General features: G+C 46.4%; 1 protein-coding gene across 1 annotated transcript in view; it reads right to left on the reverse strand.

The window, feature by feature from the left end:
• ABHD6 (abhydrolase domain containing 6, acylglycerol lipase) overlaps positions 1 to 22,749 on the reverse strand; it is a 40,219-nt gene that overhangs the window by 17,042 nt on the left and 428 nt on the right. The window contains exons 2-5 of the mRNA XM_024556775.4: positions 10,594 to 10,658; positions 9,318 to 9,469; positions 2,389 to 2,545; positions 446 to 559 (exon numbers count right to left, since the gene is read on the reverse strand). Of these exons, the coding sequence (XP_024412543.2) occupies positions 446 to 559; positions 2,389 to 2,545; positions 9,318 to 9,436 (390 nt within the window). The 5' untranslated portion in view covers positions 9,437 to 9,469; positions 10,594 to 10,658. The remainder of the gene's footprint in view (positions 1 to 445; positions 560 to 2,388; positions 2,546 to 9,317; positions 9,470 to 10,593; positions 10,659 to 22,749) is intronic.

Here is a 22,749-nt window from a genome sequence, read left to right on the forward strand (position 1 = left end):
TGACCATGAAGGCCCAGCCAGAGAGGGGCTACAGATTGGTACTGAAATAGAACAAAACGCAAAGTTCACCCTCCCCATCTTCCGCCACTAGGCAGCAGGGCTACTCCTGTCACCATGTCGTTGGTAAGCAGAAAAGCAGACTCTAGGCAAATGGTCCCGAGAGATACCAAACTCCATTTTCAAAGAGCTGAGAAAATGCTCAGACCGTCACAAACAACCCCAACAGGTTTATAGGAGAACAGGCTGCAATGAGTCCTGGCCCTCCGTAGCGGACCAAGGATACCACTAGGGTGCCACCTTGTTCTGTCAATGCAACTACTTGACAGAATGCATTGAAGACTTGTTATGAGTCAGTATGAAACTCTTCTACCTGCTCTCCAGGCTTGGGCATGCAAAGGTGGGCAACACCCACAATCTGGGCAATTTTTGGTGGAGCTCTGCTTACCTGGTGTATCCTCTTGACTTGCCCGTCTGTGGACAGGTCATCCAGGGGAGAGCGGGTGGTACCCTCGTGTCCTGGCATGTCCACGCAGACCAAGTGTAGGTTCTTCGGAAGGAACTGAGAACACACGGGCCCAGAGAGTCAGCATGTGGTGTGCAGAAAACGTCGGCCCACTTTCCTGGGAAGGCTGCACCTACTTACCAAGTAACCTGGATAGCCAGCCCTGGGGATAGATGGGCCTGGGCCACCCAGAGTTTTACCCTCGTAACATCTGATGGGAATGAGCATTGCCTTGTAGGAAGCAGAGGCACCCAAAGGTCAATAAATACAGGAGGATGACTGGAAAAGGGGGACAAAGGTCTGGGCAGCAGGTATGCAACTCTCACTTTTGACACCGGCTGGCAGGTGCTGGCCCCATCCCTTCCACACTTACTCCAGTCATTCAGCCACGGACTGGGAACTAGAAGGGCTAGTTCCCCTAGAGGCCTGGCCATTCCAGAGCCCACAGGAGCAAGGCTTTCTTTAAGAACCATGTCTGATCACCCTGATTCTGGTTTCAACTTTTTTTTGCATTAAGGTATAATTTCTGGGGTGATTATTATCTTAAGACACTGTAATTGACTGTAGTTCCTTACAAAAATAAACTTCTTCAGTTTACATGTGTGCCACTTTTAACCAGGAAAGTCAGAAACATCAGTTATCAATAAACGAATATAATTATATGAAAGATGCTTATCTGGCCTTGGCTGGTGTGGCTCAGTGGATTAAGCACCAGCCTACAGACTGAAATGTTGCCAGTTCAATTCCCAGTCAGGGCACGTGCCTGGGTTGCAGGCCAGGTCCCCAGTTGGGGCATGCGAGAGGCAACTGATCATTGTTTCTCTCCCTCTCCTTCTCCCTCTCTTCCCCTCTCTCTAAAAGGAAATAAATAAAATCTTTTTTAAAAGATTAAAAAACTATTTTAAAAATGGGGACAACTGTAATTGAACTACGATAAAAATTTTTTTTAAAAAGATGCTTATCTGAAGCGGGGAAGGGAGAGGTTCACTAAGGCACGAGGGTGGCTGTCCTCATGGTGGAATTTGGAAATGAGAACACAAGTAACTAGAGGGTGTGTGGGCCTTGTCCTTCTGGTGCAGATCACCCCTGAGATCATTCAGGTACGGTCCTGCTTGAGGTGGGAGCCTCGGGTTCTTCCCTCCCAAGACCTCTCCCAGCCCCCACCATCAAGTAAAGGACGTTGCCACACCCAAGTAAACCTGGGCGGAAAGTGAGTGATTTAGAAAGCTATCCCAGAAAGCTGCCAAATCAAGATCACTTCTCTAAATGGCTAATGAAGAATAAAAAAAGCAAAAACAGAAAAAGGAGGTAAGGATGAGGGAGGGGAGAAGAAGGAGCCAAAAGGGCCCTGGCTGGTGTGGCTCAGTGGACTGAGCACTGGCCTTCGAACCAAAAGGTCACCAAAGGGTCCCAGTCAGGGCACAGGCCTGGGCTGCAGGCCAGACCCCCGGTGTGGGGCGCGTGAGAGGCAACCACACATTGATGTTTCTCTCCCTCTATTTCTCACTCCCTCCACCTCTCTCTGAAAATAAATAAATAAAATCTGAAAATAAAAAATTAGGAGGTGGGAGAAGTAGGGGAAGGAAGAGGAGAAACTTGGAGCATAAAAGAACAAATGATTTTTTTTTAAAGCTTGACCCTGGTAATGACAGTTCTGAGATGAAGCCAAGTGTCAGAAACCTTTCCTAAGAAATACTTATAAGGTGAAATGATTTCTAAGGGACAGATTTTACAAATATCATTCAACTCAATAAATGCTGTCTGATAAAACTGAATCAAATATTACATTGGTTTAAGATAACCTGAGCCACAGTTCTGGTTTTCCTTTGCTTTCTACCATTGCTGATGACTGTACGTCCAAGTGGAAACCCTTTTCTCTACCGCACCTTGACCACGCTGAGCCACATGTCCTTGTGTGCAGAGAACCCGTGGAGCATGAGGATGGAGGGTTTGTGCCCAGGCCTGCCGCGGAAGGAATAGCAGAACTGATAGTCTTCGTGCTGAACGTAGCGGACCTGCATGCCCAGCGTCCGCCGCCAGTACCTGGGAAGGAAAAATAGACGCCAAGCCAAATCAGCAAGCTCTAGAGACGTGGGGCACAGGTCCTCCCTACAGTCTCACTTCAAGGTAAGACCGGGCTTTCCTCCTCCATGTCTGACTCTGGAGCCCCCCAGAGCTTCACCCTCAAGGAGCACTGAGAAAAAGAACTCCAATATTCACAGCACATGAATATTGTGGTATATATGTCACGAACATAATCACTGTAAACTAGGAAGGGGGTTAGGGTGTTTTCTTAAGAAGCATGACACATAATAACCTCTTGTTAATAGATATTTCTAGCAGTTGAATGGCAGTGCTAAGGAGGAGTCAGGGGTGGGGCCTCACTGGGTGTCTGACCAGCCCTTATATGCTTGGATTGGTTGAGCTTCTGCAGAATCGAAATGGCTGGCAGTAAGGCTGGGAAGGACCCCAGAAAGGCCAAGACAAAGATGGTTTCCTTTTGCAGAGAGCTGGTCTGCGGGCTGGTGGACCGTCTTCATCGACAGCTGAACCCTAGGGCGAGCAGCCAGGGAGCGTGGGCAGCACCTGGGCTGTGGGCAGCACCGGCATCCTGCAGTGAGACTTCCCTGCAGAGAAACTTCAATTGGCAGGAAAAGCATCAGAAGACTTAATGGCAGTGTGGCTTGCAATTTGCTATGGTGGAGATGAAGAACTGGACTTTCACCAAGGTTGCAGGCACTACACACACCCCCAAATCTCTGGGAAGAAAGAACACCAGAAGACAGTCTAAAGGAGCCTGCATTGCTTATGATCTCAGGACTCTTAATACTTTAACAGCTGTCCAGTGTCGACAATTTGTCCTATTTGTAAATCTACTTGAAAAAGGTGGAGGGCCTTTTCACGAAGATGGCGCCCAAAGTGAAGAAGGAAGCCCCTGCCCCTCCCAAAGCCAAAGGCAAAGGTTTTGAAGGCAAAGAAAGCAGTGCTAAAAGGCGTCCACCGCCACAAAAGAAGATCCGCACGCCACCCACCTTGCGGAGGCCTAAGACCCCGCGGCTCCGAAGGCAGCCTGAATCTCCTCGGAGGAGCACCCCAGGAGAAACAAGCTTGACCCTGCGCCATCATCAAGTTCCCCCGACTACTGAGTCAGCCATGAAGAAGACAGAAGACAAAAATATACTTGTGTTCATTGTGGATGTCAAGGCCAGCAAGCAGCAGACCAAACAGGCTGTGAAGAAGCTGTATGACATTGACGTGGCCAAGGTCAACACCCTGATCAGGCCTGATGGGGAGAAGAAGGCCTATGTTCGACTGGCTCCAGACTACGATGCTTTGGATGTGGCCCACAAAATTGGGATCATCTAAACTGAGGCCAGCTGGCTAATTCTAAATATAAAATTTTTATATTAATAAGAAAGAAAACCTGGAAGTTTAATTAAGTTTCCAACCAACCAAATACCATCATTTGAGTCTTAATCATATTAAAGTGTTACTATGGCTTTAAAGATATGGATTCTGAAGTAGTGAATTTTGATGGAGTTGATGGTTTTTAAAACATTCTTTTGATTTTAATTGTGGTGCAGAAGTTAATAGTAACAAACATGGTTTTGTACAGACATTATTTTCACTCCAGAGCTAAGCTCAATAAAGTTCATAATTCTATCTGTCCCCAGAAAATATGTATTTTTTTCCCAGAGATTTTGAGAGTGAGAACTTGTCTTTTATAGAACTATTTGTGGTGGTCTCATTTCATTCACTGCAACATATGGAGGCTGGTTGAAGGCTCAGCTTCTGTCGGTTACATAAGACTTGGCAGGGCTGGCGTTTGGCCTGAAATCGATTTCAGTACAAAATTACCATCTAAGCAAATTGAACTCTCTGCATGAAGAATCTCTCCAAGATGAAAGACAATTAATTAAATCCAAGATTCACTCTCTGGTATACTTTGTACCAAAGAGGTAGCCAGGTCTTGCAAAAGCAAACAGCCTGAACTGACTGGTTTTAACCCTGTATGCAACACAAGCGGAGGGGAGATAAGAATATAAATTCCTATCTACTTGGATCTGCATACAAAAAGCATGGGAGCATATACAGGACACTGTTAAGACGAGTATCTGGAATGGAGGTAGGGAAACCAGTGAGAAGTAGATGGAGACAACAGAGGTGGGAAGAAGACTTTCATCACTTTTACAATGAAAGTGTTGCCTACTTGAAACATTAAAAATCTAATGAAATTGACTAGCTTAAAGCTCTTCTTATGACAAAGAAAGCTTATTTCAAAACTCTAAATTGTGCACCCAACACAAATTTGTTCATTCACTCATATGCCAGACCCTTCATTTACCGACTGTATGATCTTGAATCTAATCTACAACAAGGGGAAACGCTGCACTCTACTGAGCATGCGGTGAAGACTGGATGACATAAGCCATATACGAAGCTTTGTTCAGTGCTTGGGACATGTAAGTATTCGATACCTGGTAGTTACTAGTATCATGTAAAGAAGATTCTATCCTTGTGAATAAACCACTTGCCAAAATTCAAGGGAAAAATCTGCAACAAATATGGCAGCCACAGATTGATACCTTTAATACATAAAAAGCTTAAAAACGGTAAGAACCATGCTGAGACCCCCAATTCAACGCGAGTAAAATAAATGAAAAGGTTACTCAGAGTAGAAGAGAATTAATGACTGAAAAACACAGGAAACATGTTCAAGTTCACAACCAATTAAAGAAATGAATATTACAACAAGAAATGCATTTTAATGGACTTCTAAATTAGAAGAATGTCTTTAAAAAAAACAATTATAATGTTCAACCTTTCTAGAAAGCAGTCTGGAATTAAGCATCAGGGGTCTTTAAAAGCCTCATGCCTTTTAACCCAGCAATTATACCCCCAGGAATAATCTGTTCCAAGAACATAAGCAGAAATCTTGAAAGTATTTCTAAACATGTCTGACAGTGTTATTTAAATTAAGAAAAAATTCTGCACTAACCTTAATGTCCATAAATAGAGAATTTATGACATAAATTACAATGTATCCAGACAATGTAATATTTTGCTATTAAAAATGAGGTCTGGTGGCTCAGCTGGTTGGAGCATCGTCCCACACACCAAAAGGTTGTGGGCTCGATCCCTGGTTGGGGTGGAAGGGGGACAACAAATCAATGTTTCTCACACTGATGCTTCTCTCTCTCTCTCTCTCTTTCTGTCTCTCTCTCTCTCTTTCTCTTTCTCTCCCCCTTCCTCTCTCTCTAAAGTCAATTTAAAAAACACCCTTGGGTGAGGATTTTTTTAAAAAATGAGATCTTCAAAGAATATCTAATAACAGGACAATGTTTATGGCATGATATCAAATGAAAACATAGGACCCAATTCTTTTATACTATTGATTCCAATTGTTAAAAAATATTTAACTAGATACAGATGAGGCAGGGGGAAAAGGTAGAGAGAACAAAAGAGGAATTGAAGAAAATGACTTTGGGGATTACAGATAATTTATATTTTCTCTGTTACCTTTTTATAATCTTCAAATTCTCTACAACTCTAACACAAAGAGCAGTACGAAATCAAGGAAGAGCTGGAAGGACCTTGGAGGAAAGGTGATGTTGCCTAAGCACCTGGATACTCAACACCTAATAGTGGGGGACAACTCGGAAAGCAGAGGCCAGGGAACGGGGATAAGGAAGCATGACTTGACCCGAGAGTGAAGGGAGATGGGGTTGGAAAGGCAGCCGGAGAGCAAGGCTCAGGAATGGAGGCCTTCCTCATTACCAGGCAGAGTTCTGGGATACTAATCCATGCATTTCATTTCATTGGTACATCTACTGGAAAACTTCACCTAGGCTTTGGAAACAGAAGTTGAAGAACCAATATTTTCAGTAATTTCAGATGATCCTGTCAACGAAAGAGTGGGGGAGACGACTCCTTAAGCTACAAGGTCAGTTAAAAATTATGAAAGACCAATGGCTCTGATGGAAAACAAACTGACCAACCCGACTTCTTTGGTTTAAGGATAATGGAGAATAAATTACCTCTAAGTCATAAACATCACAAAGGCAGAGAGTAGAAATAGCTGCAAGTGTACAGAACAGAAACAAAGAGAAGAATTAAATGGGGATAAACAAATGACTCAGGAACAAGATCTTTCACAGATGAACGACCTTGGTACAAAAGCCAAACTTTTCCCATTTCAGGGACAGACGTCACTGAAGCCCCCCAAAAGCAGCCTCCACAGGGCTCCTCTTTGAGAAAGGTTCCCAGCGCCCAGAGCCTTTATTTCACAAGTATTGCCTTATCCAGTTTACCGCGGCCCCCGGAGAAGAGTGCTTCCACCCTTCTTTTTGTTGCTGTTGCTACTCCGGTAAAATAGAGATAACATGAAATTTACCATTTTAACCAGTTTAGGGTACAATTCAGCGGCATTAAGTACATTCACAGTACTATACATCAGTCATCACAACTATCCATTTGCAGAACTTTTCATCATCCCAAATAGAAATTCTGTACCCATTAAACAAAAACCCACATTCCTTCGTGTCCCTCGGCCCCTGGTAATCTCTATTCTACTTTCTGTTTCTGAGTTGGGCCAGTCCCGGTACCTCACGTACGTAGAATCACACAGCATTTGTCATTCTGTGTCTGGCTTATGTCACTTAGCATGATGTTTTCAAGTGATCTGTACTATAAAATGCATCGGGACTTTATTCCTTTTTAAGACAATATTCCATTACGTGGCTGTGCCACACTTACTTACCCATTCATCAAGTGTTTCTACTTTTTGGCTACTGTGCATTATGCCACTGAAAATCTACATACAAGATTTTGTGTGGACATATGCACATGTTTTCAATTCTCTCAGGTAAATACCTTGGAGGGGAATCTCTGGGTCATTTAGTAGCTTTTTTTTTTTTTTTTTTTTAAATCTTTTCAGGAACTGCAAGACTTTTCCAAAGTGGCTGCACCATTTTGCATCCCTGCTAAGAATATAGGAGGGGTCCAATTTCTCCACATCCTTCATTGTTATTTTTCAGAGAAACGTTAAACTGAAGTGTAAGTCATATTACAGGAAAAAGCACAAACTGCAAGTGTCCCTGGAGCACGGCCAACCCGACTCCACAGGGATGTGGACTCTGCTCCTGCGGGAGGCACCAAACGCTTCACCGTGACTCCACAGAGCCTCAACCGGAGGTGCCCTGGCCACTGCACAGAGGGGCAGCTCTCACTCCAGAAGCCTCCTGACGCCCAAGCAACCTGGGGGCTGGGGACTGTGTAGCACGGAGGCCGCTTTCGGCATTGGTGCCTGGAATTAGGCTCTATATAATCACCTGCGCATGCAACCGGAGCTCCGGCAACAGGCCCCATCAACTAACTGCATTCTCCCTTCCAATTTAAGAAAAGTGGCATTTGCATGGGGAGGTCCGCAGAGCCTCTGCAGGGACACGCAGGGCACTCAACTCTGGCCTCTCCATGTCAGGCTACGTGGGAGCCCTGGCCCAAAGCACTCCTGCTGCTAGGGCGGCAAGGACAAGGGCATTTAAACACACCTGCGTCTGGGCTTTGTTAGTGCAGAGGTGGGTCCTGGGTGAGCCTCTGAAGGGGTCACCACCTCCCAAGAGAGTGAGGGAGTGAAAAGCTCCCTTGTGCTCAATTAGCTTCTTTTCAAGGATCACAGCCTGGCTGGCAGGTGGAAAATTCCACACTCTAATGAAACAAAAGGGAGCCAGAAAGGAGGGCAGATAAAGGGCACAAGCCAAACTCCCTGCATTCTTCTCCCTGTGCACAGGAGGCAGTTCTCCCTCCCAGAAGTCTGGGTGAAACCGCAGTGTGCTTCCCTATGGCACAAGGAGGAACCAGGTCTGTTTTGGTATTTCCTTCACCAGGGCCACGCACACGATGGGGGCGGGAAGGGTGATTTTATTTGGTGAGGGGACTGGGGCATGAAAAGTCCCAGAAGTACATCATGAGAAAGCTCCTCCCTTTTCAACTGTTAAGCTTCTGATCCCCTCAAGGAGAAAGGCACTGTTGGGGCTGCTGCACCTTTCACACCCCTCTTAGACTTTGTACCAAAGCAAAAGGAGACACAGAGTCTTTGGCAGGTGCCAATATCTAGGCTAGAACCTCAGAACACTTTCCTGGCATTCTGCTTATTTTTACTTTCATATTAATTTACTATTTATGGCAAGTATGGCAAACTTTTCACTTAAGGTAATGATATTTATATTGCTCTTAAAATAAATTGACTTAAGCTACAAAAAGTACTTATTCTGAAGATAACGTAACAGTAGAACTGGTATGCAGAGAGGGCAAGGGTCACAAAGGTGGTACCAGAACGACAGACCGTTTGGAAACGTCTTTTTCTTTCTGCCACTTTCCTAATGAACACTTTTAGAATAAATCGGAACCCATCTGTTCCACCCACACGCCTTCTCCAGGTCCCGCTCTAATTCATTTATCAGTACAAGTCACCGCACCTGTCAGACCATCGCCAGCTCAGAATCCAAGGACCATGAAACTACCAAAGGAATCCCCGTACATGCGCACAGTCCTTGCTGAAAAGACTCAGTGACTTTGGCAATGAGGGTGGCCTCCTGGGCAAAGATGCTGTCAGAAACCTGAAAGAAGTTACCTAGTGAGCAGCTGCCACCAATTCTTCAGGAACACTCTTAAAATTCAAAAAAGGATGTCTTTCGACTTTTCTGTATGTTTAAGATGTTTCATGATAAAATGTTGAGCCACCACCAGCAAAAGGACAAGCAGAGAAGATGACATTATGATACCCTTGAGCACTTCAATTATAAAGTTCACTCACCAGTAATAGATTTTTATCAGCGCTGAAGGCCACAGGAGAAACAAGGCCACAAATGCCAGGATCGGGACGGCCAGCGTCCCGCCCGCGATCACCAACATGTTAACCACGTCGAGGTCCATCCTGCTCTCCGAGGCTGGCTGGCACCTGCAGGCCTGCAGAGAGTGACAGCACTGAAACTCCGTCTCCAGAGCAAAGGGGAAGAAGTAAAGGGAAAAAGGAAAGTGAAGGACCCAGGATGTGTAAAGATAAGGAAGAGCGAAAGTGGGCAACTGCTTTAAAAAAAACTGAACAAGCACAACAGCCACACATAGTGAAGAGTTCCAGGGAGGACCCTGGGTTTTATTTTCAGCTATAAAGGAAACTGTTAGAACAACTGGGAAGATCTTAGTAAGGACTGCGTATTAGATAATGTTATTGTAATGGTGATACAATTCTTGACTGTGAGGATGAAAGGGTGGTTACCTTTGCACACGGAAGAATGTCCCTGCTCTTAGGAGATGCCTGCTGAAGTATTACGGGGTGAAGTGTAGTGACATTTACTACTCACTTTTAAAAGTTGAGGAGAGAAAAAATAGTGTGTGTGTGTGTGTGTGTGTGTGTGTGTGTGTTGGTGGGGGGAAAGGAGAGAGAAAGGAGAGGGACCACACAGGTCCCCCAGCAAACACACTGAGTTCAGGTCCTCACTTCTTGCTCCCCTTTGTGTAAAGGTTGCTCTTTCATGGCGCAGTTCTTCCACTACCAACAGCCACAGGAATCTTCACAATTCCCTCCAGGGATCTGGCTGCGCTGGGGAACTCCGACCACTCCGCAGGATCCCAACTCAACCTCCTGCTCTGGACTCCCACAGCTCCGCCTGCACTCCGCATAACCAACTCCTGTCCCCAGGCAAGCCCCGCACAGCTGCATGGTCTGTCTTTCCTCATGCTGTCCCCTCCCTGTGGAGCACACTCATGTCCACTCTGCCTCCACGGCTGATACGAGTATCACACTCCCCAGGAAAGCATCCTGGTCCCACAGGCCCAGGTCTTCTTGACTCCCTTCAAAGTCAGAGCGCATCTCCTGGCAAAGTCATTGAGACCTGCTTATGGGAGGCTTTTGGGTGCATATCTGAGCTTTGAAAACCTTCAGGGCCAAACCCCTCTCACCAGTCTTACTGAACCAGAGAAATCACCCACCACAGACGGTGGTTTCAAGGGAGCTTACAGAAGAGCCCAGGCTCATTACAAACTGTTTCTTTATCATTTTGTAATCTATAGTTTTAAAAATCCATACTCACTGTTCAAAGAGCACAGCCTTCTTTTCCAACTGCTACTGGCTCTGGCAGAAGGTGAAAATGAGACTCTGAAATCACAAAAAAGAAAATGACAAAGCATTAAATCATAATTGGAAATATGAATTAAATGTTAACAGCCAGGAAATCGCTGGCTTTGCCGGAGGTACAGAGCCCTCCTTTACGGCTCTCCCTAAAGCACAATACCCTGGGGCACAGTCCCCTCTGTTCAAGCCACTGCCCCTGCAAGTTAAGTAACCTGCACAAAGGGTAGGGCTTGTCAGGTAATAAAACGATAAGAAGGAGGTCAGAGCCTGGGACTGAGATGACGACCCAGGGCTGTGGAGGTAAGAAAGGCAACGTACGGCGCAGGGGTGCTGGGGTGGTCTCTGGGGATGCGGACTTAACTGAGACCCTCAAATATAGGCTGAAACGCTCCTCCATCTGGGATTAAGGTCTACCTAGAAGTTGTACTCAGAAAGAAGTGAGAGGAAGGTGGCAACCAACATGCAAACGAAACAGCATTGCTCCTAGAGCAACCAGGGACAGGGCCACACAGCTCCGACAGAGGGCTGGACAGAGTGGAGATGCTGACAGGGGCCCCACAGCAGGAGAATGGGGAGACAGGCGAGGGACGGGGGTCAATGCACAAACCCTAAATTATTTCAGAGGATCAAAGAGTTAAACGTAAAAAAATGAAACTATGAAAGTTCTAGAAGAAAACATGAGAACTTAAAATATCTTCATAGGCAAAGCCTTTCTAAGTAAGCTATAAAACCAGAGGCCATAACAAAAAGATTAGTAAGTTGACAGCATAAAAATGTTTTTAAATGTCCACATGGAAAAGAAACTATAAATAAAGCTAAAATCGATACATATCAGGGGCAACAGACTAATTTCCTTAATGCACAAAGGGTTCCTACAAATCGATATAAACATCCATAAAATCCAATAGAAAAATGGGCAAATGATCTGAATAACTTACCAGAAAGTAAATACCAATGACTCTTAAAAATATAAAAAGATGCTCGATTTCATTTATAGTAAGAGACATGCAAATTAAATCTATAAGATAATAGCAAAGTTCATTTATCTTGCTGACAAAGAAAAAGTTTGATAACAGACTGCTGTTGAGGCCGTGGGAAAATGAGGCTACGTATAATGTAGCAATTTACATTCCCATCAACAAACTCCACACGTGGCACTTTGGCGAAGTCTGCAGCAACCTGATGTGCCCATACCCTTGACCTAACAACCTCACTTCTAGGAATGTATGTTTATAACTAACTGAACAAATGTGAAAATATGCTTTTGCAAGGTTATTTGCTACAGTATCATTTATTATAGCAAGAGATTGGAAATAAACTCACGAGCCCACCTATAGGGAACTTGTTAAGTAAAGGATGGTATAACTTATTAAAAAGTACAATGTATAGCCATGAAATACAAAAAAAAATTAAATGTAAGCTATTAAAATAATGATGGAGTCCTATTTGTCTCTGTGGTTCATAACCTCCAAGGTACATTGGCTTCCTGCCTGTGTAACTGTCCAAAGGTCAGGTCAGCTTGTTAGGAGCTTCAGTCCTTAAGGGTCAAAGTCCAGCACAAGATAGAAGACAAAAATTTCTGTCCAGGAACCACACATGGTCCACAAACCAGAAATTCTTACCTTCTTGGCGGATCTGGGAGAGGTGCTAATCAGCGGATTCACTCTGGCCTGCTTTGTCCCAAAGCACCAGCAACTGGTTCCCCAGGGGGCTCCTGCTCAAGAACCAGCCAAGCCCACCACCCCTGCCCCTGCTTCTGCCACCTGAGGCAACACTGTGGGCAAGAAAATAGCCTAGCCAGGCAGGTCCTGTGAGAAAATCCTGTGGGAAATCCTGCCACTCAATCCTCTGGAAAGGCAGGAAGAGCAATCGGGTGCTCAGCTGGAGGGCAGGTGGCTCCTATCCTGCCATGTATCTTCTAAAAGAACCACACTGGCCAAGGCCTGGCCTGGTAGCTCAGTTGGTAAGAGCATTGTCCCTCTACACCAAGGTTACAGGTTTGGTTCCCAGACAGGGCACATACAAGAATCAACCAATGGGCCATGGCTGGTATAGCTCAGTGGATTGAGCCCAGGCCTTCTGGTTCGATTCTCAGTCATGGCACATGCCTGGGTTGCAGGCCAGGACCCCAGTAGGGGGCGCATGAGAGGCAAGCACATATTGATGTTTCTCTCCCTCTCTTTCTCCTTCCCTTCCTCTCTCTTTAAAAATAAATAAATAAAACATTAAAAAAAAAAAAGAATCAACCAACGAATGCTTAAATAAGTGGAACAACAAATTGATGCTTCTCTCTATCTCCCTCCCTCCATTCTTCCCTAGCTCCAACCTTTCCTCCCTTTCTCTCTCAAAAAGTCAATACTGTTGTTTTAAAGAATCATACTGGCAACACCTGCCCTGCCCTAGTCCAGCACCTTCAAAACATGAGCCTCTGGGTTCAAGATGTGGGCTGCAGTGACCATCTGAAACAACCACCTGCTTAAAGTCACATTTAAAACCAAGAAAACCCTACAGAAATACCAGCCTGTCTCCTGCTGGAGAAAAGAGGAGCCAAAAGCTGCTTGACCCTTTACCTCCAAGGACCCCAATGTCTTCGGGGTTTGGGGGAGCCTAGAACAAGCTTTTAGTATATGAATCAGTGTGAATAAATGCACGTGCTTCATCAGCTGAGGTCACCCCTCAAAGGTAAAATGCTAGAAAGAGCATCGCGTAAGTGAGAATTTTCCACATGGCTGAAAGGAGTTAAAACAGCCCTCTACGTGGGTGTGCGACAGCAGTGGGCCTAAAATAGAAGCTTGGCGTCCAAAAGCACTCTCCCCATGCCTGGATCTGCGCTCCTCAGTAAAGGATCAAAAGGGTTTGGTCATTTCTAAAGGAGGTGAAGTAGGCCTGCAGTATTTTCTAATTGCAGGAACAAAGTCGGTGTTTCACGAAAAGGAGCCCCGTTAGAAACCACCAGCAGCTTTCGCTCAGGACAAGATTTCTTCGGGGCCCTTGGTGAGCTGGCCCCCACCTTCTTTCGGGGAAGAACCTCCTTTCAGGAGATCTCTGTAACCCAGGAAAATCAGCACAGAACATGCCCCTTGCAAACTTTCATAGTTAAGAGTAAAACACAGTTTAGTTTAGAACTTTACCTAATAAACAAAAAATCAAAATGTCTATTTTACTTTTTTTAACACTTTATTTATATATTTTTAGAGAGAGGGGAGGGGAGAGAGAGAGGGAGAGAAACATCAATGTGTGGTTGCCTGTCACGTGCCCCCCCCCCCCCCCCCCCGGGACCTGGCCCACACCCCAGGTGCCCTGACTGGGAATCTAACTGGCGAACCTTTGGTTCACAGCCCGCGACCAATCCACTGAGCTACGCCAGCCAGGGCAAAATGTCTATTTTAAAGCAACAGTACTTATGAATAAAATTTTAGGTTATAACTGCAATCCTGTGCTAATTTTGAGAACAAAGAGCAAATCACAGGTAGATTGTCTCATAGTAAGATAAATCCTTCCTGTTAACATTTGGTTATCATAGTGCTATCAAAGAGGACATTTTTACCAAACTACCTTATTGATGCCCTGGCTGGTGTGGCTCAGTGGACTGAGCGCCAGCCAGTGAGCCTAAAGGTCTTCTTGCTGGTTCAATTCCCAGTCAAGGCACATACCTGGGTGCCAACCTGGGGATTGCGTTGTCACACATTGATGTTTCTCCCTCTCCTTCTCCCTCCCTTCCCCTCTCTCTAAAAGTAAATAAATAAAATATTTTTTAATTAAAAAAACCATATTGATTTCTCAAAGGCTTTTCAATTCTTTTATTTTCAAGTCTGTTTGCTCTTCTCTTTATCCGTTAACAGATCCTCATCTATCATTGCCTTGACAAGACATTCAAACAGTTCTTCCAATATCCTTGCTCTAATTTCATGAAGTCCCTCCTCTCTCACAAGAGCTACAATGTCACTTCCACAGTTTGTATGGCCTACGACCTGGAAGTGACTGAGGACCAAGACGTGGATGCTTCTGGAGTCTGGCTGGACACGAGGGGTGAAAAGAGAGAGAGAGAGATGGAGTGGGACCTCAGTTTGTAAGTGGCAAGTCCATTAATGAATATTTTCCTGTTACGATACCTTCTGCTTCCCTTCTACAACCTGGAAGCTCCAGGGAATGAGATATGATACACTGATAATCTGATCCTCTGGTGACTGTACCTGAATGGGCTGTTAATTTCCTCTATTTACCCCCACTCTGTCTACCTGGAAGGTACCCTCCACCGACCCCCATGTTCTCCTTTACAAATCTTTGTGGCAGAGCTAGGAAGTATCTCCTCCAGTTATTCTTACCCCCGCCCCTCCAGTCATCGGTTAGCGCCACCTCATCTTCCTGCTCTAAGACGGCGACTTCCAACCGGTGTGCTGGGGGAATTTTCACAACATGCATTACCTGACTATTTAGTCAGGGGCACTTTTCACTTAGACTGTCAAATAGAAAAATGACAACAGCCAAACACAACAGCCGTCCGGTGTGAGTAAGTCAAAATTATACCTAACATTTTTTGTCAGATCGGCAAAAAATATATTTTGGGGTGTGCCGCAGAATTTTAGCCATTTACGTGTGCCGTGAGATTGAAGAGGTTGGAAATCATTGCCCTACAGCATTTTGTAGGAGCACTTCTCTCTCTTGGCATTTATGATTTGTGCCCTTTGTCACAGTTCTCGTGAGAAAGCTGGCTGTACTCTACTTGGCTGCGAGCTTCTGGAAGACAAGTCTTTCAACATCTCTGCATTGGCCACGGCACTTGCGCACACACTGTGCAGGGCGGGCCCTTGGTAAATGCCAAGTAATAAGCTGGAATGTCGTGAATCAACAGGGCTGCTGCCTGGCTGCACCAGCGCAGGCCGTTCCTCCACTCTGTTCATTACGGCCACCAACAAAATGAACATTCCTCATCTGAGCCGGGTAGTTTGGGAGCCTTCAGATGGAAAGCTGGGACCCAGAGAGGTTAAGCAAGCTGTCCAGTGTCACACCGCTCTTCTCTTCCTCTGGCCCCAACCCACTGATTCCGCCAGGGGCTCCCAAGGGCCCTCTGCATTATGTGGAAGGCCAGAAAGGATTTGCTGCCTGCCCCCCCTCTCACTTCTCACGCCCCTCTATCACCCCCCACCCCCACTCCTTTCCCTGAATGACTATTACCCCTGACACGTTCAAGGCTTTTCTCCCCCTTACCTGGTGAGCTCCAGCTCGTCCTACAAGTCTTGGCTATGAAACTGGGAAGAATAATATAAAGGGAGCCACGTTACAGGGGCACCGGAGCTGCCACCCCAGAGGAACTGCCTTGCTTGTTACTCCTCAGAACTTTGGAATGTTAAACGGGGAAAGATAACCTTAGGTTATCTTTGGCCCAGTGCTTTTAGGACTGGGCCTGAAGCAGCCTTGCATTCCAAACAACTGTTTGTTACCGCTACAGGACCGAAAACTGGACTTTGTTCCCCCTCTCTCATTAACACCTCTGGCCTTCACCTCCTACTCAGAACTATGTGGGTTTCTGCCTGGACCATTGCTTCCTGAACAGCTATTCTTTTGGATCTCAAATAAAGGCTTGTTGCCTCTTACTTTGGCCATTTATTTTTAGGTTAACAACAGCATTACACATGTATGTAAATGTTCCTCCTCTTACTAATGTTGGGGTTCTTGGGTTCCTCAAGATAGAAATCAGGAGGAAACCCCATGGAAATTTCCACACAGATTTTATTAAGGTTATGGTCCTGCACCAGGGAGGCAGCACAGAGGAAAGGAAGGTCCTCTGAACGGACTCAGGCTGACTCTCCTTGACTGCTTTTATAAGCGAGAGACAAAGAGGGGTTGGAAAAGCAGGCTGTTAGATGGGAGATAAAACTCTGCGTTCTTTTGAGCAGGGAGCCGAGGGGTGGTGACATTCTTGTGGTTGGCTTACCAGTGTTTCCATCAGGCCAGGGGCAGTAGGGCGGTTCCAGCTGCGCAGTTTCTCCTATCTGGTGTCCCAGGTCCCTAGGCTGTCTCATTCTGAGGGTTCAGTTTTGCAGTTCCATACCTGGGTTCTAATCTCTGCTCTGCCACTGACCAGCTGTGTGACCTTGGGAAGTCATCCAAATTCTTAGAGCCTCAGTATGGGGAAAACATAAGATGATGCATGGAAACTGCTCAAAGCAGTGACTGAGATACTGAGCGCTCATCTTGCTGTCCCCCCATAGGGCAGCCCCGCCGCACCCCTGCCACCCTGCAGTGCCGCGTGTCTGGGTCTGTTCAGGGACTTGAGTCTGTGTGGCTATCTTTATATTTCCCGTGTCTAGCCCATAGCTCAGTTCCCAAACTTCATCACATATAAGGGTTAAATCCTATTCTGGGTATAAACAAGGCAAACACCCAATGCCAACAGCCAAAGAGCCACAGCTTCTGGAAAACTGCCGAAGAGCTGTGGACCTAGAGAAGAAAGTCATTTGATGTGAACTCCAAGAAGGAATCTATGTACTGAGAAGGTCTCCCCATGGTCAACAAAGGGCCCAAATTTTATAAATAACAGGAGCCTAGAGGGCATCTACCCCCAAGGGCTCCCCCTACTCTGTACACCAGGAAGAAACTCTGGAACTCTTGCCGTCCTGCTCCGTGCCCCAATTATTTACATCGTCTGAGTCAACAACGGTGGGAAACCCTGGTTTCTTCCTTCCACCAAAGGACTGAGACCTGCCGCATCCTACCAGAAGCCACACAATTTGGAAAACTTGCATAAAATTGGGAACTTGGGCGGGAACTTTCTCTCTAAAAGTCGGCCTCCCCTTTCGACAGACCTAGGTAGGCCTAGGAGGAATGGAAAATCACCAGGCGGGAAAACTGTACCGTGGGAAAATGCGTGCCTGGGAAACTGCCTGCCGACCCCACCCAGGACAAACAGATGCCTGGCTAAGATTGGGGTCTGGGGTCGGCCTATCTGGCAGAACAGGATGCAGCTTTAACTTGAGCCTGACAAGATGTATCAAGAACAACGGTCAGCAGAAACGGCACCCAGCAACCAGCTCCAGCCAATCAGACTCTGACGCCCCAACCAGTTACCCTTCACGGGTTTTTGCACTTAAAAACCCTGCCCTAAGAACAACCCAGAGAGTCTTAACCTCCCTTGCTTTGTTCCCCAACCTCCCTTGGTTGGCCCCACTTTCCCTCACAAGTTTTAACCTCCCTTGGTTGTCCCCCGAACCTCCCTTGGTTGGCTCCACTTTCTCTACTCACCCCCCACCTCATCCCGTGATTCCCAATTTCCCTTGGTTGGCTCCACGTTTCCCTCTTATTCCCCGCTAATAAACCCCTCTCCTTAGCTCGCTGCATCCACCTGGTTTCTTGAGTGACTCCAACCTAACATCTTTCTCTTGGTGGAACATAACTTAGGTTGCTACCTGAATCTGTGTCTCCCAAACTGCAGCTCCTTTTTGCTCAAATAAATGTTGTTTATTCTTTATTACAGTCTAAAATTAATTTTGGGTAACAGCTTGTTACTTCAGGTAATCACTTAACAAGAAGAGGGTCCCAACCTGCGGCAGTGTAAGAACCTCTGCTCACGTCTTCCAAGGCTGCCTGGTTCCCCTAAATCAGCGGTTTTCTGGTGTAGCCCTAAATGCATCCAACCACAGACAGCAACACCCTACATGACTTCCGGGATCGGGAAGCCTGGAATATGATGGAGAGGGTCTCTGAGGGTCTGGTTTAGGACAATACCTTCACTTTCTTTGAAGAGGCAATAGCACCCAAGGTCAGAGAGGACTTTGGTTTGCAAAAATAATGTCTAGATTAGGATTTCTCAACCATGGCACAATTGACATTTTGGGCCAAATAGTTCTTTGTTGTGGGGGGCTGTCCTATTCGTTGTAGGATATTTAATAGCATCTGGGGCCTCCCCACTGGATGCCATCCCCAAGTTGTGACAAGCAAAAATGTCTCCAGATGCTGCCAAATGTCCCTGGGAGGCCAAGTCGCCCTCAGCTGAGAGCCCTCCTGGCAGAAGTGAGCCTGCTCAGTTCCAGCCCTAGACTGACCACTGCAGTAAATTGAAGGAACTCATTCAGCCACTCCCTGTATCCACCTTCAAACACTGTCTTCTAATCCTCAGGGCTTATTTTTTTAAGTTCACAGTTTTTCACAGTTGAAGGCAGTTGTTTTAACCCCTGGCTACACATTAGAATCCCCGAGGGAGTTTTTTACTTTATTTTTTTAAATTATTTATTTATTTATTTTAGAAAGACAAAGGAAAGGAGAGAAAGAAGAGAAACATCAATTTGTTGTTCTACTTATTAATACACTCATTGATTGATTCTCGTATGTGCCCCAACTGGGGATCAAACCAGAACCCTCGGAGTATAGGGACAATACTAACCAACTAAGCAAGCAGGCCAGGGCCCCAGGAAGCTTTTTAAAAATAGAAATTCCTGGGCCTCACCTGGAGATTCAGATTAGTTGACCTGGGACAAGGCCAGGCAGGATCAGTTTTTTTAAAGTTACCTTGGCAATTTCAACATGCAGCAGGGGTGGAGAAGTACAGATATTTCCTTTGATTCTACCCTCTCCCCCATCCTTTGAACCCGGCAGTGTTGCAGCGCTGAGCCGGACAGCCCAAATGAGGCTCTGGGGACTTACTGACATCTCCATTCCTGCGCACACTCTATTTCTTGGCCTGCAGATGAATTGCCAGAAAGAACAGAACTTAACCCCATAATCAAGCAGCTTCCCACGGCCTTATTGATCTAAACAGTCTAGTCCCATAGAACTTCATGCGAAAGTAGAAATGTTCTCTATCTGTTTTGCCTAATACAGTAGCTGTTGGCCAAGTGGCTATCAGAGCCCTTAAGTGTGGCTAGCGTGACTGAAGAACAGAATTTTGAATTTTATTTAACTTAATTTTAATTGACATAGTCACATAGTGGCTAGTGGCTACCATACTGGATAATACACGTTATGTCCCTACAGGGTCACAGAAATAAGGAAAAGTCCAACCGCCTGCTACATGCCACAGAACTGCGACATTTACAACATGTGTGTCTTAAAGTATCTGAACTCAACAGTGCTTAAATTGTCAAATGGGATTCTAACATATTTTAATAAAGAATCAATTTAGGCGGGATTCTAAAATAAATTTTTATCAACCTTGCTGAATTTGTTTCCCAGCATATTCCAAATATCTCGACAAGGAAGCTGATTTCTAAGCTGCGTACTAGCCTACCAGGAAAGAACAGTCATGCCTGCATTCCTTCCCTCTAAATTCACAGATAACCTTTCAGTCAAACCTCTCGCCTCCGGAATTCAGGCCCGAAGCAACAACACACACTGCAAGCCAAGGTCGCCTCTAAGAACAAGAATTTTCCATGTCACTGAGTTTCATAATTACTTAAACTGCACAAACTGCATTCATGCATTCACTGTAGGTGTGTGGATCCTCACAGAACTCAAAGCGCATCGATTTTTAAAGCTTAAAAAATAGGCAATTCTAGTTTTTATTGCCAAGGCAATGGATGGTTTAGAGTTGAAGAAAGCCTCCTAGGCCTTTCTGAGCACAAAAAGTGCTGACCTCTTCTTGGCCAAACTCCCTGGGCTCACCTCTACACAGAGTCGGCATGAGTGTTTTAGTAATAATTCACCAATCTTCCCTGCATTCAAAGGGGGAGTCACTCTTTCTAATAGCTGGTGCTTATTAATGCGTACCACATGCAGGGCCCTATGCCTTATTTTGTCTGAATCTTCCCACTGTTTGTTTTGTTTTGTTTTTAATCCTCACCCAAGGACACATTTTCATTGCTTTTAGAGAGAGGGAGGGAGAAAGAAACATCGATGCAAAAGGGAAGCATCTATTGGTTGCCTCCCATATGTGCCCAAACCAGGGATCAAACCTGCAACCTAGGTATGTGACCTGACCAGGAATAGAACCCACCAACTTTCAGTTATGGGATGATGCTCCAACCAATTGAGCTGCCCAGCCAGGGCACTACTGCCTTCTGAAGCAAGTACTATTGCCAGAAGCTGAGGTTAGGTAACTGGCGCATGGCCACACTGCTAGCAAGTGGTGGAGGTGAGATGTGGACCCAACTCTGATTTTCTGGTGGGAATCCTTTGGGTTATGAACAAAGACAAGCACGTAATTATAATGTTAGGTACCACGCTGAGCCATTCTCCCTGTGCTGTGCCTGCAGCTCAGTGAGGGGTGTTTGGTGTTGCAGGATTCAGAAATCGTGAGCCTATCTTTACTTCAGAAACTACCCCTCTCCCCATGGACCACTCTCTCTCCTGAGGCTTCACCCAGCAGGGGAAAAGAGAGGTCTTGGGGAACACTTCGGATCCTGCCAGCACAACCACACCTAGGAGGACAAGGCAGACAAATGCAGAACTTTCCAAATGCTATCATGTGGGTGGAAGGTAGTCGGAGACCCCAGCTACGGGATCCCAAGGGAGAAAGGAACAGATTTCAGTTGGGGGCAGGGGAGAAATCAGGGAAGTATTTGTGGAGGGGACAGATAGGTAAGATTTAGACATCAGAGATTCCAGAGAGGGCATTCCCAGAGTTGGGAATAGACTAAGCAAAGACAGTAGGAGGAAGAATGTGTGTTCACTTGCCTGGGTTAGAGCAAAGGAAGCAGGGAGTGTGGGAAGCAGGGACTCCAGGGTCCTAGGCTAATGAGCTGGGGCAGCACGGGGAACCCAGAAAGTACCCATTAACTATCCCAAGACCTGTTGTACATCCCACTCCTGGTACTTTCTACCTGTGTGGCCTCGAGCAAGTCCCTTGTCCTCTCTGAGTATCAGTCTCCTTGAGTAAGGCACCAAGGACCCCTTGCTGATCTGAGAACCTAATTTAGAAAAATAAAGTGGTGCTAGGAACACCGGTTATTAATATCTCTTATTTCTAACTTCCCTTATTATAAAAATAATGTTCATAAGAATTTACTAGTTACAACTGGATAAAAATAAGTCTAGTGATTCCGAATGGGGGTGTTGAGTCCTGAGAAAGGACCATCTCTGGAAGTCTCACATTCCTTCTCTGAGAAATGGGCACAGCACTGGTACCTACTTCATGGGGCTGATGGGAGGAGTAAGGCAGGTTATTGATTAAGGGTGCTTAGAACAGGGCCTGGAACCCTACTTGCTTATTCTGTCAGCTATTATTAATAATGCATTATTTTTAAACCCCCAGCCAGGTGGAGTCAGTCGTGAGGGACTTCTGAGAGGTAAGGCAAATGCTGGCCTCGGGTCCCAGATGGCACCTCTTCATAACCATCCAGCCCCTGGGGCACAAAAATCGCTCACCATACACATCTGTGGATGCACGCTTTCTAGATCCCCTGGCATCTTCTTCCTCCCTTTCTACCTAACTCTGTCAACTTGGCCTCCCCCACTCTTCTGCGGGTTCAGGGGTGCAAATGTTCCTAGCGCTCCACTTGCAGCCCATTACACAATCCGCATTTGCAAGACTGGCAGGAAGCCGGCGTAGGCGTAGGCGACGGATGCTGGAGTTGCAGAGTGGGTATCCAGCCCTCAGGGTGGTAGGACCAGCATCCCCACTAGCGGACTGCGCGGGGGGGGGGGGGGGGGGGGGGGGGGGGGGGCCAAGGGCGAGGGAACCAGGGTAGTTTGAGGAAAGAGAAGCTGAAAGGCTGCTGGGGGGTAGGTATTGGCTGGGAGAAAGAGGTCTTGAGGGTTGCCGATGTCTGGGGCTGGACGGGAGGTGAGTTCATCTGGGAAGGCGAGCTGCAGCTCTTCCCCAGGAAGTGGGAGGAACGGAGGTGGGGTGTGCAGGAGCCTCCAAACCATCCAGGCAGTGGGAGGGGCGCACAAAAGCTGATGCCAGCTCGACGGCTGGGTAGGCGAAGTAGAAAGAGGGTGCAGCTCCGCAACCCGTGCTCACCCTTGTCCCAGGGCTTTGCGGGAGACCGGCAGCCTGGACCCGGGAAGTGAGGGGACCGGGATTCGGCAATGTCAGACCTATCCGGGTACCCGAAGGGAGCGCGCAGGGGCTGATGCCAGAGTAGGGGAACGGAGGAGAAAGGGACGTGCAGGTCCCCTACCCGTCTTCACCCCGCGTGCCGCCTGAGAGGAGGCCGGGAAGCCCGCACTCAGGAAGTGC

Source organism: Desmodus rotundus, chromosome 8, assembly GCF_022682495.2.
Source record: "Desmodus rotundus isolate HL8 chromosome 8, HLdesRot8A.1, whole genome shotgun sequence".
Classification (NCBI taxonomy): Eukaryota; Metazoa; Chordata; class Mammalia; order Chiroptera; family Phyllostomidae; genus Desmodus; species Desmodus rotundus.